Raw genomic sequence first — 19470 nt, forward strand, 5'->3', positions numbered from 1 at the left:
AATTTTGCTATAGTTTATTTGCTTTAAGTCTGTCAGTGATAACATGTTCAGTTGGTGCACACACCAACTGCAGAAAACAGTATGTAGGCTCCTCAAGAATTAAAAGTAGAAAATAAAATGCAATTCAGTAATTATACTGTTGGGTATCTACCCAAAGAAAACAACATTAATTCCAAAAGATATATGCATCCCTCTGTTCACCGTAGCATTATTTATAATAGCCCGGATATGGAAGTAACCTCGAAACATCCATCTTTCTAACAATGGGTCGAGGAGATGTGGTTATATGTATACAATGGAAATAGTACTCAGCCTAAAAAACAGAAAGAAACCTTGCCATTTGAAAAAACCATGGAGTTAGGGAATTGTGCTGATTGAATTAAATCAGTCATAGAAAGACAAATACCATATGATTTCAGTTTTATGTGTAACCTAAACACAAAATGAACAAACTAAAAACAGAAACAGACTCATACAGAGAACAAATTGATAGTTGCCAGAGGGGAGAGGGATGGGTGGCAGGATGGTTGAAATAGGTGAAGGGGATGAAAAGTTCAAGCTTTCAGTATTAAAATAAGTCACAGATGTGAAAAGTACAGAGGGAATATAGTGGACCACATTGTAATAGTATTGTATTATAGTTGACAGATGGTGACCACACTTAGTGTGGGAGCACTGAGTAATGTATATAGAGTTGTTAGATCACTGTGTTGTACACCTGAAGCTAATACATTCCCAACCATACTTCAGTAATAACAATTTGAAAAAAAATTGTATGCTCAATTGTGAAGGATAAGTATAAAATTTAAAAATGTGTTTGGAATGGCAGAAAACATGCCAAAGAATATAAAGCAGAGTTAAATGAGGGTTTTTGTACTTTCATCCCTTCTCCCTTTTAATAATGTAGCCCATTTCATTTCTTATTGTTTCAGCTTTTGCATGTTTTCAAAAAACATTTCCTGGCGAAACTAGCACATAAAAGAGGACCAATTCCTACCACCCAACTCCAACCCCCCCCCCCATTTAAAACCCAGTATCATCTGTGTCATTTGCTGTGTCCCTAGAATTGTTTAAAAAACATGACTTTATGTTCCGTGTATAGCTATACCATAATTTAGTAATATATATATTTTTCTCATTTTTATATGGATAAGTATAATTATGAATCAGGACATGCAAATTTAGAATATTAGCCAGAAAAATATTATTGGTTTGACAAAGAATGCAAATTAGGAGATCTTTATTCATTTGAATTTTATTTTCCCTTTTTATCTTGATTCTTTGCTCATGATAGAATCTCTGACCTGGAAAGAACCTTTTTATCAAAGACCAGGCTGACAGTTGAAACCCTGTAGAGTGTGCTATACTAGAAGTGATCTAACCTCTGAGAAATCTGTCTGGTGATTTTTGGGGGTGAGAGAGGACTGGGGTAAGTTAAGAGGGAGTAATTACAACTGTGTTTTCATTTTCTTTTTCTGATGCCTGTTGATTGGCTTTCCTGAGTAAAATGTTATTGTGGCTTCTGATTCAAAAATAGACCTGGTCTTGAAAATGTGCTCCTAGTGACACAGTACCTCCACTCATGCTAATATCAGCATCCACAACAACAGTGCACTTATGGCCTGTTTTAAGCTAAAATTTTCTTATACGTGTTCTTTCAGTAGAGACTCACAGAAGCTCTGTGTGCTAATAAATATGTAACCCCTCTTCTCTGAATGTGGTAGTTTGCTCAACTTTATACAGTTAGTGTGTAGAGTCAGGACCTGATTTCCAGGAACTCTAAAGTCAGTGATTATTTTCATTATGCTGAACTGTTTATACTGCACAAACCACTTAATCCATATGATAGACTTGGAGAAGAGATGAAGTACGTATAATGAAGAATATTAGCTCATTCAGATGAGGACCTAAGTAGCAATTTCTCCCTCCTAGAATTTTTAAATTTACTCATATTTTTTTATTCACCGCCCCCCCCCCCCAACTTGGATCAAGCTGTCTTTGCATAACTTCCTTCCTGTGACCATTCCTGCCCTTCCCCAAATCAAGGTCACTTAGCTTTTCTTTTTAGAAGGACAATTTTCATTAATTTTTAAGCTAATAGAAATTAGGATCTTTGGTATATATTTTAACCTCCCTTGATTATTTTCTCTGCTCTGTTTTTCCCTATCCTTGTTCTCTATCCATAGATGAACTAGACCTCTTCCTCCTTTCCTCCTTTATGATTTCTTTCTTTCTCTTCCATAGTTTTTTGGGCTATAGCTGTTCTGTTCTCTTTTTTGTTCTCTGCCTGATTTTTTATTTTTTAAGAGAGAGATAGGGCTAGGGGGTAAGGAGAGAGGAGAGAGAGAGAGAGAGAGAGAGACTCTCAAGCAGGCGTGTGTCCCCCCCCCCCCCCCCCCCCCGGCATGGAGCCTGTGGTAGTCCTTGATTTCAAGACTCTGAGATTGTGACCTGAGCCAAAAATCAAGAATCTGATGCTTAACAGCCACCCAGCTGCCCCTCTCTGTCAGATTTTTTTTAATGGAGTAAGGAAATTTTGAATCTATTCCACTCTACCTTCTCAGTCCCATTAAAAAAATTTGCAAAGTTTAAATTCTTTATTACAAAGTAAAAACTCAATTATGAGATTTAAAAAAAATTTTCATTTTTTTATTCATGAGAGACACAGAGAGAGGCAGAGACACAGGCAGAGGGAGAAGCAGACTCCATGCAGGGAGCCTGACGTGGGACTTGATCCCGGGTCTCCAGGATCATGCCCTGGGCTGAAGGCGGCGCTAAACCGCTGAGCCCCCGGGCTGCCCAGTTATGAGATCTATAGGTAATAACTTTTTGTTAATATTGTCAGAGCAGGGATTTAAAAACATTTTTGAGCCAGCGTTAATTGTACAGAAAGTAAATATGTTTTGCTTTAAAATCTATTTCAATCAGATGGGATATAGAAAAGCACAAAAAGGACATGAATATCTAGAGATAAGTTTGTGTTAACAGTTTGATTTTTATCTGTCTTGAAAATACAATTTAGCATATAGCCGATCACAGTGTAAATAGAGTTTGGATCCTGCTTTTTCTGAAACTCAGCATTCTAACAAACATTTTCTCACATTATAATTTTTTTGGTAATTGTTTACAAAAGGCTATATGATTTACTGAATCAAGTGTAACAGTTTCCAAAATTACTTTATAGTTTTTGGATAGTTAAATGGTTGTAGTAGGAAGGTTGTTGCTCCTGCTTAAATGTTCGTTTTTCAGGTGTCCTTTAAGGATAGGTTCCCGGAAGTGAAGTTGCTTGAGCAAAGGGAGTTTTTTATGGTCAACTTGTTTCACATATGGTCAGCTTTTTTTCACCCGTTTACTTATCATCAGGAAAAGGAGTGTTTTCTCATCATTCTGTTCATGTTATTTTCACCTTGTTAATTTGATAAGGAAAAAAATCATATTTATTTTATTGGTATTTCTATAGTAATGAGGTTAAACATTGGAAAAACAAGTTTAAGGAATGAGATCTGAGAATATTTTCAACATAAGCGTATCAGTTAAGTTTATATATGTTGTGAATCTCCCTTCGTACTAATATACAATAGAACTGACCCTTTAAAGTCACTCAGCTGATGTGAGCCCCTCTTGTAACCGTAACCCTCTTTTGTTGAATTACCTCCCTCAGTTCTATCACCCCTGCAGTTTGAATGGTAGTCATTCTTTTCCAACATGATCGTACTCTGCTCTTGGCTGCCCATTGCGTGGCTTTTTGCCAAAGCTAGGAAAATCTGCAGTCCTCCATTTGTATGATGGTTCATTGGTGGGAATGTGGTGGTCACCTGATTCAAATTGGAAGCTTTCTCCTGGTAGCAAAGAGAAGATGTGAATGTGAAGTTGTCAACTGCATATCTCCTGCCTTAGGGAAGAAGATGGACAGGCAGAGAAAAGCAACTATATTAGTGTGTGTTTATTAAAGTTCTGTCAAGTTTGAGTTCCTTATTCTTTATTTTTTTTTAAATTTATTTTATTTGAGAGAGAGAGAGAGCAGGGAAGTGGGAGAGGGAGAAGCAGAAGTCGACTCCCTGTTGAGCAGGAAGCCTGATGTGGGGCTTGATCCCAGGATCCTGGGATCATGACCTGAGCAGAAGGCAGATGCTTAACCAACTGAGCCACCCAGGTGCCTGAGTTCCTTAGCTCTTTAGAACTGTATTGACTCTTGTCTTCTCTAGGTTTGGTTATTTAGCTGTTGTTTTGAATCTGGAGATATATGTGTATTATTAAAGATTTTATTTATTTGAGAGAGAAAGAGCTCAAGCAGGGCGAGGGGCAGAGGGAGATGGAATCTCAAGCAGACTCTGGGCTGAGGTCAGAGTCGGATGAGGACCTCTATCCTCACCTGAGCTGAAATCAAGAGTCGGATACTCAACCTGACTGAGCCATCCAGGTGCCTCATGTGTGTATTATTTTAATAAAGCCTCTTTTGGCTTTAAAGAGTTCTGTCTTGCCATTAATGTACCTGCAATCCAAACTCAGTATAAGAGTTTGGTATTAATTAAATGGTATTTATCCATTTGTAGAGCACCAGGCTAGTAAGCACCATGCTCAAGCTAGTCATAAAAATGAGAGTAGAAAGCCTTTATCATAAGCTGTTCCAACTCAGTAGGGGAGATGGGCATGGAGGTGATTATTAGAGTCAGGTGAGAAACATATCTAGCGATGACCTCATTGATTTGAGCTCTGAAGGCTGAAGAAGCAGTTGCAAAGCAGGTGGTACATGGCAGCTATATTTGTCTCTACTTGACATGTGGTATCATTAGTTACTTAGAGGGTGTGGATTTTATTTCTAATTTTTTGTGCCACTTGTTACTTTGCCCTGAAGTGGTAGGTGTTCAACAAATAATAGTGTGGGCTCAAAATAAGGCTTACTTCTTTGGCCTTTCTAGGCACAGAAATGTGACCGTCTTTTATGGAAGTGATCATGAAAAGATGATTCGAGTGAAGGCAGAGTTGAAATAGGGCAGGGTCGAAATGGGCTACGTAAGGGTGGGCTGTATGCTATAGGAACTAACAGCCAGATACTTCTTGTATTTAACAATCTAGCCACCAGAAGACATGTCCATACTGAGTCAGTTGCAGACTCTCCTTTAGATCTGCACATTCAGGGACTCACTAGCATTGCTCTGGCAAGGGAGTGTGGGGAATTGCCCTCTGGCTGTCCAAGGCTTCCCCCAGAAGGGATTCATTTCCTCTTACATTCCCTTGACAGAACAAGCTAAATGGCTGTGCATAGCTTCCAAGTAGTTTGGCAAGTGCCTCCCTACCCTGTGTTCTGGTCAGCGGAGAAAAAGACTATTTGTAAACTGCACATCATAGCTGTCAAAGGCCGTCGAAGCCTTTCTTTTCTTTTTTTTTTAAATTCTTACTCCCATGTCTACAACAGACTTTTTGTTCCCTTCCTGAAACTGTTTGGTACAGCAGAGCCATGGGTATGTATGGTGTGTTTTCTTTGATCTTCTACTTAATTCACCAGTACAGATACCTTTTTTCTATTTGTTGTGTGTTGTGTATCTTCTGTCTCTTTTTTTATCCTGACCTTTGCTGAGGCAGGTGGAAGTTCAAGCTTTAATCTCTTTGGGAGGAGGAGAATGTTAATGGGAGACATGGTTAGTGTGGTGTGAAAATGGCCTCCTTGTTTCTTAGGACTAAATTGAAACCACTTTAATAAAAATGAACAGTAGAGTTAGCCAGGTAACTTGTTAGCTTCCTCCTCTCAGTTATGGTGAATATTACTACTATAATTAGGTACTCTTGAGTTTTCGCCACCTAGCCATGTATGCACAGGCTCAGTTCTAGCGCTGCTTTGGTAATGCTGAGAAGGCCAGCCGTCCCACCAGGCCTTTGGGCTGGGAGGCAAGATTTACAATGTTGTGTTCAGCACTGGCACAGCTTGGTCTAAGGAGGAACAGAGGCTACTTTTTTGTAGTTGGAAGTTAGGCACATTGGATTCTTAATAGTTACCTGTGTTAAGTTTTTTTTTTTTTGGACCAACAAAATAGTATCTTAGGTGTTGTGTAATTTTCTTTGCAGTATAGATTTTTATTGCTTTAATCATCAACTGTGTGATTGTATTTAAAAGTCACATCATACGCATATTGGAAACCTGTAAGATGTCAGCTGCCATGGATGATTTTGTATCCTTAACTGAGGCTTTGCTTTGAGTCTTCTTTTCCTCCATATTGAGGGAATCTGCTGTTCCACACCCCAGTTTTTATAAGTGCTTTATGAGTATCAGAATGCTTTCCTGGAAGAGTATGGGTGTGAAAGAAAAAAGGAATATATACAAATGCTCCTTCCATAGTTGAACAGCAAGTTTAGTATCACACATGGAAGGCTGTTCCTTGGTAATAGGGAAAGCAAAAGAAAGCAGGAAAACTCCTTTTTTGCCATTCTTTCTTCCTTTTTTTTTTTTTTTTTAATCATATATCATCTGCAAAGCCTTAAGCCACTTAATTTGACACGTATACAATTAGGGACAGAAATACCACCATGGACAGGAAAAATTTCATAGCTGTTGACGTAGGCTTTTTCCTTTGACTCCGAGTCCCTAGGTATAGCTGCAGGGTTTCAGCTTCAGGGAGTCAATGTCTGGACGCGGTCTGACTTTCCCCCTGCCTATGGTCTGGGTGATTTTTGTGCCAGCCTCATTTCCTACATCTTTAAAATGGAAATGGACCTGCCTTGGATGTCATTTGAAGAGTAAGTTGGATAATGCATTTAAAAAATTAATGTTTATCACATAATCACACCTTTAAAAGTGTGTATTCTGTGGCTATCTTAATAAGTTTTTACTTCTGTAGTTAAAAAAAGGCTCTCTAGCTTATGAAATACGTAATACCAAATCACTAATCTATCGCTAATCACTAATTTACTTTGGATTACCTTGGTGGTTATACTCCTTACTCAACTTCTTTGTGACATGTGGGGAGTGAAAGTATATTGAGCTGTAGAGTTCCCTGTTGAGGGCATCTTTTTCCACGCTTTTGATTACACTCAGTCCCTCTGCCTTGTTTTTGTTACACAGCAAAGTACTCACTATAGTTTGGTATTACTTACATTGTTAAACATACAGAATTTTTGCTTTTGCATTACTGTTTCTAACCCTGTCAGTCTCTTACTGCAAACTGTTAGCAAAGGACAAAATCTAGATCCTTTGACAAGGCATTTAAGCCCTAGCCTGTCCTTTCAACCTTGTTTCCTAATGTAGCTCTGTGCTCAGGGAAATTCATATCATTTGCCAGGTGTCAGTGGGTTTTATGTTTTCTTGCCTGTGCCTTTGCCTATACTCTGATTTTGACTCGAATGTTCTTTTTCTTCAGGTTTTCATTCTTGAGGGTGTGGTTTAAATGCCATATAGTCTGTAAAGCTTGTATTCTGCCAGAAGTATTTCTCCCTTTGTTGGGAACTTTATAGCACCTGGTAGATCACTTTATTTTATGAGGCACTGACCTCTTTGAGGATGGGAACTTGACTGTGTGTTATCCATATTTATATGCCTTGTCATGACTTGCATATATTTGAGTTGCAAACCTAACAAATCTGTTGAAATGAGTAGCCTGTTACAGTAGTTCTCAACTCTGTTCTTTCTGATCTAATGCTCCCACTCTTAATGTGTATCATATAATGTAGGCATCTTTATTATGATGTCCCTGTGTTAACTTGGAATGAATTAAGTACAAAATACCTGCCTAAACAGTTTAGAAACATAAGATGTTTCTAAATATATAAAATGTACAAGCATTTTGCAAGGGTAAAAATAAACAGTAAAAGGAAAACAAAAGATATTTCAGTAGGTAAATGCTTGGGTGCGTTGACACATGAGGACAGGGTATTCAGATGTTTGCATCTGTATTTGAATTTATTGAATGTGACAGCTACAGCAACATAATAAATGCCATAAGCATTTTCACTGTAGACTTTTCCAGAATGATACATGACCTTGGTAAAGCTGCAAAAAATGTAATCTTTTGTTGATTCCCATGGATTACTGGAGAAATAAATGTATATAAAAATGATGCAAAATAAATATAAGCTGAGAAATTAATTATGAGCATATATTTTACCTATATTCTGCCAGATTTCAAGTTTTTTCATAAGTTTTCCTGTATTACCAAAGCTACTTGAAATCTGTGGGTCATGGGACAGTTTTTTAATTTTGTCTGATTGTTGTATATATTGCATGACATCTCTTACCTCTAATCCACATCTGCTAAATGGCAATAGCACTCCGTTCCTTGACATGTTTTTAAAATGTTCCCTAGAGGGAGAACCACTGATATTTAAAACATTGCTGTTTAAAAAAGAAGTTCTTTACTGGAAATTAAAGAATCAGTTGGGCTAACATTTTGCCATAACTAAACATAGGAACATTGGTCAGACTAATCAGCTTCTGTTTTGTGATTGAAACAGAAAAACAGTACATTCTGTTGAGAATACTAGTTTTTTGTTTAAAGTGATTTAAATAAGCTTTTCCACCCTGATTATTGAAAATGGACTTATTTAAAACATGCATTTAATTTATGAACATTATGAACCAAGCATTTGATTTATAGAAGACAAAAATTATACTGTGTGTACATAAAATACAGAGCATAATAATGCATGCACGTCTGTATGCATATAAAAAAACAAATTTGGAGATTTAATTAAGCCCCAAGTCATTTATGTTTGGTAGTATGTACATGTATTTGAACTGTGAATATGTCTGGCACGAAAATTAATTTCAAGCAAAATTTAAGACCTGCGATGTAAGTACTTAATAACTAGCCACTCATTTTCCCTACCATTAAGAATGAGCTCTTTGACACAAGCTTTTTGTCTTTTTTTAATGTCCTCTGGATTATAGATGGTTTTTAACCCTTTGGACTTCAAATACTTTTATTAAATGATAGTAAATGGAGGTATCTAGAAGGGGGTGGTCACTGTGATTTGCCTAAAAGTCAGCAAGAGGCATTTGAGTCTTGAAAGCATGTAACCTGGAGTTGATTGGTCTGTTCTGTTGTAATCTGGGTTTCTTTAACATGAGTTGGCCCACATACACTTGCTAAATAGGGAAATGATGTCAGTATAACGTGGAAATGGTGTTGGTTCATAAGCAGTTTTTCCTACAGTGTTAATATATGAACTGAAATGGGATAGACTTTCAATTAGCATGGAAGATTTTTTTTTTTTTAATTTTTATTTATTTATGATAGTCACAGAGAGAGAGAGAGAGAGGCAGAGACACAGGCAGAGGGAGAAGCAGGCTCCATGCACCGGGAGCCTGATGTGGGATTCGATCCCGGGTCTCCAGGATCGCCCCCTGGGCCAAAGGCAGGCGCCAAACCGCTGCGCCACCCAGGGATCCCAGCATGGAAGATTTTGAAATCTATGACGATGTTACAAAAAAGCTTGAAAATCTTACAGAAATCACTTCATGCAAGAAATAGCTAGATTTGATGAGTTCCAGAACCACTACACTTTGCACTGTTGAACACTAAGGAAGTTCAAGACCATTTACTCCTGTATTTATAACAAAAGAAAATGAGAAAAAGGAAAGCCTCCCCCGGAATCATATTTTTAATTTTGTTGAAGCTTGTCTTAAGAGAAAATGTCTTAAAAAATTCACACTTAAAAGAAGAAAGTATAAAAATAAGATTCCAAAGAGTGAGCCAACTGTGATTATTGGTGCAAATGTTATGGAGATTTAATCTTTAAAATTGGTGATGTTTTAGTCAGGAACATGATTATGAAATAACATAGGTTTGAGTGCTCTGTGCCCAATCTTATTTTCACCATTAGCCTGGTTATTTTTAGTGAGTGATTGTGCAGAAAGTGAGATCCCCCCCCCCCCGCCCCCCAGGAATATCCATAGGATGATAGACATGTTCCTGAATATCCATCCCCACCCACTTTATCCACGTATCCTTGGGCTGTAATTTACTAAATGGGCTCATTCTGGTGCTAAAAGAGTTTGTCATGACTTTTACTGTGTTATTCTTGCAAATTTGATTTGTAGTGGTTATAAATTTTACTGGGTCTTAGATTATGCTGTTTAATAAAAATTAATGTTGAGCATTAAGGTCTGATAAGTGAAGGAGTTGGTGAAATGAGCTAAAAGGCACCCAGGCTTTTTGAGTGCTGAAGCTTGTGATATTTTAATTGTCTATTCTAGATTGGGTGTTGTTATTTTATGGAGATTTACTTTACGGTATTCTGAGCATTAATAATTTATAAATGGGCATAATAAAACAGAGCCCCACTTTGGGAGGCCCCATATTGTTTCTTTATGGTACCATCTGGTTGCTTACTCTCTTGTGGTAATCCAAGGGGTGGAAAACTGTATAACCCGTGGGACAGATCCAGCTTCCTGCCTGTTTTTGTAAATAAAAATTTGATTGGAACATAACCATGCCCATTTGTTTACATACTGTTTAAACCTGCTTTTGTGACACCTAGTATTGCCCACAAAGCCAAAACATTTACTGCCGTTGACGGAAAATATATTAAGACCCTGCTAAACGATAGGCGAAAGGACAGTGGTGATCAGTATTGTATATTTTGAAATGTTTTGTAGCCAGTCTTCAGCGAAAATGTTAAACTGAAAATAATTTTAGGAGAGGTTCAGTCAGGTCATTGAGAGGATTGTTGGTTTTAAGCTAGTTTGGGGAGTTTCACTTTCTAAGTTGGGTGAATTTTTTTTTTTTTTTTTACTTTTGTAACCAAATATTGAGTATTTCTCTGGTAAATTCTTTTTTAGTTGAAGGTGTAAGGACAACAGAAATTCAGGAGTTGATTTAAGTGGCTATAAAGTTAGAAGTGTTTAAGGGCCAGGAACAATTAAGGGCTATCAGCATTGAGTTGATGTTGGTCAGATTCTTTTGACAATGAATGAATTCCTGCCCCCGGCTCCCCGCCCGCAGTTATTAACTAAGAATATATTATGATATACATTCTTTAAGATTTCCATTTAAATATTTAATTGAACATTACCACAAAGTAGTCTAACTCTGGATAAAGTTTTCTTTTAAAGATTTTTAAATTATAATCAAGGAATATAGCAAAAGATATTTTAAATGTTATAATGAGTAGAAATTGTGATTTAATTAAAAATTAATCCTTAGCGAACTTGACTAAAATGAGAATACAGAGAACCTGAATCACATAATTTATAATTATTGTTCCGTGAGTATTAAATTGTATACCCTGAAAACAAAGCATTATACCTTTAAAAAAGTAATTATAGAATGATTTGAAAATTTACTCAATTTTATTTTTTTTTAAATAGAACTCTCAGATCTGTTAGTTATGTGACAAAAACAAGAAGCAATTCCTAGAAATTAAATCTCCTATGAAACTCATGGGTTAACATAATTTCAGTCTGTATTGGAAGAATGTCTAGGAAAAAGGCAAACTAAATCACAGTGGGTAAATCTTACAGGGTTCACCGTGGCTAGACTCAGAAAAAATATATGTACCTTGAAAAATAGTTACATTCATTACTACAGTCAAGACTAAGACACTTAAAGACTAATAGAGTTTTTAAGTAGTTGATCTGTGCCGGTATGTCTTTAGAAAGTGCTAGTCTATCGTTTATTAAAATCTTAAAAATGAAAATGATACTACGGATCCAGAAATATTTCTTTTTATTGAGAAGCTAATTTCATATCTTCTTTCAAGAATCCAGTATTGAACTCTTCTGGAAAAATGGAAGAAAAAAATAAGAGACGAGAAACCTTAGAGCATCTTTTTGAAGAAGTGGTGGAACTTGTATGATATGTTAAGAACTGTATGGTATCCTTACAGATTCAATTAGAATTGTCATGTGAGGTTTCAGTGACTTATTTCTAAGTTCTTTTGAGATGATACTCAGAATGAAAGCCTTAAATATTTTTTAACACAATAAACAGCTTTGGTGTTAATGAAACTTTGTTATTCTAATTAGAATATGCTCTTTTAATGTTATTTACGTGAAGGGTGAACGTTGGCTGTGAATTACAGTAGTTGTATCTGTTAAGGTTAATATCTCTCACTTCTGTAACACCAGCTTTTCCGGGTATATATTAATGCATGCTCTCTTTTTATTGCTTATGTAAATCTAATGTAATCATTGCCTGAGGCTAAAAAAAGAAATCTAACAACTGAAAACCAGTTTTCATGTCCTGCAAACTTGCTCTTAGAACAATGCTGGCACCAACTGTATATCAGTGATGGACTCTCTAGATGTGTTTGGAATATTTTGTGGTCAATTCTTTTTCTCTAGGACTTGGTTTTTGTACTTTCTATTGATTAGTGCATTACATTCTTAGCAAATATCATTCTGTCGATTTCATGTAAGTTTATTTACTGTATAGTACTTCTAATGATTTTCTGTGTAAAATCAGTTTGAGAATTTATTTCCTCTGTCTCTGCATTTATTGTGCTAACCTGAATTACCTACAAATTGGGAATCAGTATCATTGTGGGATCACAGACTCCCTCTTCCATAAAACTTTTTATACTCCCATTATCTATTAAAAGTAGTATTTAAAAAAGAATAAAAGTAGTACTTAGATCTAAAGGTTGGATTTGCTTTTTGCAAACATTTAGCTTATGTGAGTTTGCAGTACAATTTTTGAAAAATTCTTTATTGCTTATGTAACTACAATACTGCTATTCAGTCATGAAACTTGGTTAATAAAAGACCTGTACCCTTGGGTATTGAAGTGTTGGCTCTAAGGCAAGTTTTTTTTCGCAAGATTATTTGATAGAACAGTAATTTAATTGTGGAAATATTTGGGGGAAAGGGTAGGGTCAATAATGAAGAATTGGGAGACTAAAAAAAATAAAACATTTCACTTTTCAATACTGTATTTGCATCTCAGTTTCCTGATAGATTTCTGTTTTGATTTTCTGCTGACAGGTCACATTTAGGGCAGGCAAAACATAAGGGATATAGCCCTCCTGAGAGTAGAAAATCTAATTCTAAGGCACCCAAAGTGCAGTCTAATACTACTTCTGAACTGTCAAGGGGACACCTTTCTAAAAGGTAAATCTTCACGTTGCTTGTACATTTTCAAGGCAGAGTTATTTGCATTTGAATCATTGCATAATATTAAAATTCAGCAGCTTATCCCAAGATGTTGTGCTATGTGTTTTCATTATTCCCTGAATGTAACTTTGAGGATTAATAGTTTACTTTGCAGTGATGTCAACACAGCAGGCTCTAGACAATGCATTTTTTCCCTGTATAGAGAACCATAAGGTTCCTCTTTTGATTAACAAATATTTTATAGGCATACAAAATGCCATTTTACCTTGGCTTTTTTTTTTTTTTTGGTAGTTTTTTGTTTTGATTTTTTATTGGTAGAGCCAGAGATTTAAGATCTAATTGGCAAGAGTCCTTTAGGAAGGAATGATACTAAAAGATTTTCTTACCTTCATTTTGAAAGTGCATACATAGGTTTTTACTTCAAGCTTTGGCATAGAAGTTGTATTTTTGAGCAGAGCATCAGTATTCTAGTTTCAACTGGTTCTGAACTACTAAGCATTCTTTTTCTTATAATCTTAATTCTTGTTTTGTGAATAGGAGGGTTAGTGCCCGTAATATTTGGGCTGAAGAATTACTCTGATCTTCTAATCAAATATTTGATCTTTTAATCAAATATTTAACCATCCAAAGTCACACCTGTTTTGTTTTTTTTTCCCCAATTTTGAACAATTTGAAAACCTGTTTTTATTTAGCTCTGGACTTAATCAGGAAAACTTTTGCACTTTAAAAAAAAATTTTAAAAGAACTTAATTTGCACAGATTTGAGAAGTTAATTTATATGGTAAGGATAATGATGGCAGGCTGATAGTAACTCTCTTCTTCTCTGGCCTCTCAGAAGCTGCAGTTCATCATCTGCTGTCATAGTTCCACAACCAGAGGATCCAGACAGAGCCAATACTTCAGAAAGGCAAAAAACGGGGCAGGTGCCTAAGAAAGACAATTCTCGAGGAGTGAAACGCAGTGCTAGTCCAGACTACAACAGGACCAATTCTCCTAGCTCTGCCAAAAAACCAAAAGCACTTCAGCATACTGAATCTCCCTCAGAAACAAATAAGCCACATAGTAAGTCGAAGAAGAGACATTTAGACCAGGAGCAACAACTGAAATCTGCACAGTCGCCATCAACAAGTAAGGCTCACACCAGAAAGAGCGGGGCCACTGGCGGCTCACGGAGTCAGAAAAGAAAGAGGACAGAGAGTTCTTGTCTAAAGAGTGGTTCTGTGTCTGAGTCAACTGGTGCCGAAGAGAGATCTGCAAAACCCACCAAGCTGGCTTCAAAATCCGCCGCCTCGGCCAAAGCTGGGTGCAGCACCATCACTGATTCTTCCTCCGCTGCCTCTACTTCCTCCTCATCTTCTGCTGTCGCCTCGGCCTCCTCCACTGTACCACCAGGGGCCAGGGTGAAACAAGGAAAAGACCAGAGCAAGGCCAGGCGTTCCCGTTCAGCATCCAGTCCCAGTCCCAGAAGAAGTAGCAGGGAAAAGGAACAGAGTAAAACTGGTGGCTCTTCAAAATTCGATTGGGCTGCTCGTTTCAGCCCTAAAGTTAGCCTTCCTAAAACCAAACTGTCTCTTCCAGGGTCTTCTAAGTCAGAGACATCAAAACCTGGACCTTCTGGATTACAGGCCAAATTAGCAAGTAAGTGCATGGGAAGCATCTTCTCTCCTCCTACCCCTCCACCCCCATGGAAAATTTTCTTGGTTTTTTGAAAGTGAGTATGTTTCGGTGTAGTCAGATTTATTTTGTTTGTTTTTCCAGCTTGAGGTAGTCTTAGGTTTATTACTATATCTGCTCATAGCCCAATAGTACATAATAATTGATACTACATTTACTTTTAGGAAGAAGGATCAGATATGAGGTGTTCTTATTTCTGAATGGTCACATTGTAGTGTCTGTATCTTTATCTTTATGGCACCGATACAGAGTTATATACTATTATCAGGGTGGGACATCAAGTTGGATCTTCTTCTATAACCAGACAAAATAATTTCAGTTATGAATTGCTTTTGACCATGATAAAAAAATCAAATGGTGGGGTGTTTTTTTTGTTTTCTTTTGATATATTCATGATCTATGGAAATATTGAGCTAAATTTTCAGAATAAATGTATCCTAGTATAACTTAAACCATGTCGTACTTACCTTTAAAGAGCTTAATCTAAAGACAAATACCTCTTACATTCCATATGCTGGGCTCTGGTCCCATTAAATGAGAAAGAGTATTACTCTCTTGAACAGTGGAGTGGAACTAACACTTGAGAATAATATGTTTCAAGCAGAAAAAACAAACTAGACAGGAGATAGGGATCTTGAGGCACATTTCTTTCTCTCTCTCTCTCTTTTTTTTTTTTTTTTTTCAAAAGACTTCTTCAGGGAAGCCAAATGTTCAAGTCATTAGAACTGATTGGAGCTGGTGGTGGCCTTCAGTTATGTGATTGCATTAATGCTGAAGGGCATTCTTTTTTCTGTTTTGAGAAATTCAAAAAACACAAATGCAATAATACAGGACTTATGTACAATTTAAGCATTTAGTTTTTGTAATATTTATCCAGGAAGCTTACTTTTCACCATCTTTTTTTTCTTTTTTGCCTTCATAGAACATTTTTTGATTTATATTTTGATAGAACTAGAATATTTTCTTGGTTATTGAAAATTTTATGTAGTACAGTATTCTTGTCAAAGTTTAGCTAATAATGGATCGACCTAACATACTGTTGAACCAGACCCAATTGTTAGCTCTGTTTCCTTTAACCCTAATATCTGTATTTCCATTTTATTCAGTATTATATAAACTGACAGTAATACTAGTAGACACTACATAAAATCTTGTGTATAATCTGTATCATTGGGTTATCATGAAGGTAACATCTTTAACATTGTAGAATCATGTTCAATTTGGTATTTTAAATATGTTTTACATCTATAATATCTTTTTTTAATTTGAAGGTACAGATATTTGATTAAGATTGGTACCTTGAAGTCAAAAGGGAATTAAAAGCCAAGTTAAAAAGGGACAGTCAACTGTCCATTGGACCTGCCAAGGTTTTCTCAACAATTGGAGTTTATCTCTACTTCTATACCTCTTTTTTTTCTGTTTTTAAGTGAAGTAGAAGTGTGTGTGTGCGTGTGTGCGTGCGCTACACTACCCCCCCCCCCCCCCCCCCCCCCCCCCCCGGCCCCGAGCTTTGTGACCTCCACAGCCATTGGGCCAGGTTGAGTTCATAGCTCGTTCAGTGGTATTCACTAATTCACTTTCGGCCTTCCAGTATATTTTACTGGAAGAGCTTATCTCCTTCAGCTTTTATTTCTAGGAGGATCCAGGGGGACAGCAGATTGTCATGTCCTCCACTCTTCTTGGACACTAGTTTTATTTTCTTTGGAGTCTGTTAACATGATTTTTTTTTTAAGATTTTATTCATTTATTTATTTGAGAGAGAGTGTGCACAAGCAGTGGGGAGAGAGAGACTCCCCGCCAAGTAGGGAGCCTGACATGAGGCTCCATCCCAGGACCCTGAGATCATGACCTGAGCTGAAGGCAGGCACTTCACTGACTGAGCCACCCAGGAGCCCTGTTAACATGATTTTTAAAAGAAAACCTGACCACTGGTGCAGTTTTCTTGATTTCTGTAAATGAGAAAGCACCGAGAGTTCTGATATGACCCATGTACCACTATAAAACCAGATAGTCTGAAATGAACTCTGCACATGCTCACTAATGGATAAAACTCACTTTGTATTATCCTCCTCACTTTTACAAAATCTGTGTGTGTTGTACAGAATACTGCTTTTCACGTTGTCACGAATACTGCTTTTTCCATTTTCACTACCACTACCCTGAGGTCTAAATATAGCCCAGGCTATTGAAACAGGAGAAGGGAACCAGCATTTATTTCGCATCTAATAAATACCAATTACTTTGCATATGCAGTCTATTTAATTTTTTTTAAAGGTGGGATAATTTGCCCGGTAACATCTCACAAATGGCAGAGCTAGTGTTGGAAGATGGTGGCTATGTGTAACTTGAAGCCACTGCTTGCTTTTGTTCACCACTTATTTTTCACCCGTTAGTTCTCTGGGTTGTATTGTCACACCATGTTTGGGTCATTAAGAGATATTAAGACCGTGGAGGAGATAAAATTCAATTTGATTCTTCTAGGATTGATTCATCTTTAGGAATGAATATTGTGTGAACCCACAGATTTATATCCTACCATTCACTACATATTTGCCTATTTTCAAATAAGTGAAAAACATTTCAAAACAAAATAGTAGGGAATATTTATATGTAATGTCCTTACAAGTGCCTGATAACTTGTAAATACTTAACATGGATCATGTCATTTACTCCTTATCAGCCCTGTGTGGCAGATACTATTATTTCCATATTACATGTAAGGAGACTCAGGGTCACTGGTCAGGCTGCCTGCCCATGGTCATAGAACCAAAAAGCTATAGAGACAAAAGTCCTTCCGATTTTTAGTATATGTGCTGCCGTAGTGAGCACTATAGAGTCAAGAGTCAGACCCAGATTGTCTAGTTCCAGAAGTTAGTCGTGAGACTAGGATGCACAGGATTGAGTAGATTAGGTGAGCCAAATCTAGGAAGGACAGAGCAAGGTAGGATTTTAGGCAAGATTACGTATGTCACTTGAGGAAAAGAGTTTATACCGGAAACAACACTGGAATTGAATTGAATTGACAATAGTAGGTAATTTTACTTCAGGATATAGAGGCAAAATAAGGTTTTTTTATGGGAATCTCTTGAGTTTCAAGTAATGGTATTTTGGGGATACAAAACTCTTATTAACAGAGGTAAAAATCCTGAGTTTGAAACCTAGTTCTGCATTTTATCAACTGACAACCATGGGAAGGTTTGTACCTTTTCCTTGTAAATGGGCATAATAGCTTATGTGAGGAATAAATATGAGGAGACCTAGCATAGTAGTTAGTACATGAGATGCATTGTAGAATTCAGAACAGTAGAAATTGAGTATCTTTTTTTTTTTTAATATTTTATTTATTCATAAGAAACAGAGAGGCGGAGACAAAGGCAGAGAGAAGCAGGCTCCATAGAGGGAGCCTAATGTTGGGACTCAATCCTGGGACTCCAGGATCACGCCCTGGGCTGAAAGCAGACAGACACTCAACCACTGAGCCACCCAGACATCCCAGAAATTGAATATCTAAGACAGAAGCTATATTCAGCAACCTTTTGAGAAGGAAGGGTTGGTAAATCCCAGCCATGGATCAGTTTAAGGTAGAACTATTTTTAGATTTGGAAGATCTTGATTTGAAGTTATCTCTTTATAGTTTTGTGAGGTTGGGCAAATCATGCAACTGTAGTTAGAATAGCAACCTAATTCCTGATCTTATTTGTAAAAGGAGAATATTCAGTATGTGAAGCATAAATAAATGAATATATGTGAAAATAACTTCATAAAATACCATATTAACATACAATGCTGATTTGAGAGTAATTGCCATGTATTTGAAGGATTCTTTATGCATGAGGAATTTCCCCCCACTCCCCTGCAAACATCAGCACATGGGGGCATAGTTAGTTAGATTCAGTGGGTAGAGGTTGAGAGGCAGATTTCTGATGAGCATATCTCAAGGAACCAGAATTTGTAAATTATCCAAAAAATGGAATAGGCCACTCTGTGAAATAGAAAGCATTCCAAATTGGGTAGATGATGTTTTCTTCACCTTTTAAGAATTGATGAACCTATCAATTAGAATATGATATGTTTTCTAAGGTAAAGAATCATCGATAGAGTTGGTCATTAAAGCTTCATCATAAAAAAAATTGTTTCCATATTGTAGGAGTTAATGGTACCTAATGATACTTTGTGAAGACTCATTTCCCATGATCGAATACTACTGGAGGAGATTTAGGATTACAGTAATACATTGAAGGCTGTGGGAAATAATGGTAACTTCTGCTTCACCTAGTGTTTTACAGATTTGCTTGACCATTTTGGGAGACAGCAGTGGTCTGAGGAAACTTTGGGAAATGATAAAATACATTTAGTCAACATATTTAAGCAGGAAGACCTTTCCCAGTGTGCTGTTTCAGCAACTGTTAACAGAGTTCCTGGTGAGGAATTAAGGCTGGCAGGACTAGTAGGACTAGTAGGGAAACAGCTACTTTTGTGATAGGCTTCCTAAAGCTCTGTGGCTTGCCAGCTGCGACTGATCAAAATAGCTCTGAGACAAAGATCACACCGTATCAGTTGATAGAAGTCTTGAGAGTACCCCAGAAAGAATAGTGTTATGTCACAATTTTTAATATGCGTTGGGAAATTATTCTTGCTATCTGTTGTTTAACATAAGCAAACAGATAGTCTCAAATTTAAGTAGCATAAATCTAAAACCATTTTTTACAATGGGCAATGCAATGATAACACATGATTTTTGAAAATATTTTTAT

General features: G+C 36.8%; 1 protein-coding gene across 23 annotated transcripts in view; it reads left to right on the top strand.

The window, feature by feature from the left end:
- Window positions 1-19470, top strand: part of TRIP12 (thyroid hormone receptor interactor 12) — a 146087-nt gene that overhangs the window by 46054 nt on the left and 80563 nt on the right. For 8 of the 23 annotated variants that reach the window (XM_041767694.1, XM_041767698.1, XM_041767701.1 and 5 more), the window contains exons 3-4: window positions 12914-13039; window positions 13878-14680. In XM_041767694.1, the coding sequence (XP_041623628.1) occupies window positions 12914-13039; window positions 13878-14680 (929 nt within the window). Of the gene's footprint in view, window positions 1-5086; window positions 5463-6577; window positions 6733-12913; window positions 13040-13877; window positions 14681-19470 lie in introns of those variants that run through there. The other 15 variants (XM_041767706.1, XM_041767709.1, XM_041767707.1 and 12 more) reach the window with 8 other exon arrangements.

Source organism: Vulpes lagopus, chromosome 8, assembly GCF_018345385.1.
Source record: "Vulpes lagopus strain Blue_001 chromosome 8, ASM1834538v1, whole genome shotgun sequence".
Lineage (NCBI taxonomy): Eukaryota > Metazoa > Chordata > Mammalia > Carnivora > Canidae > Vulpes > Vulpes lagopus.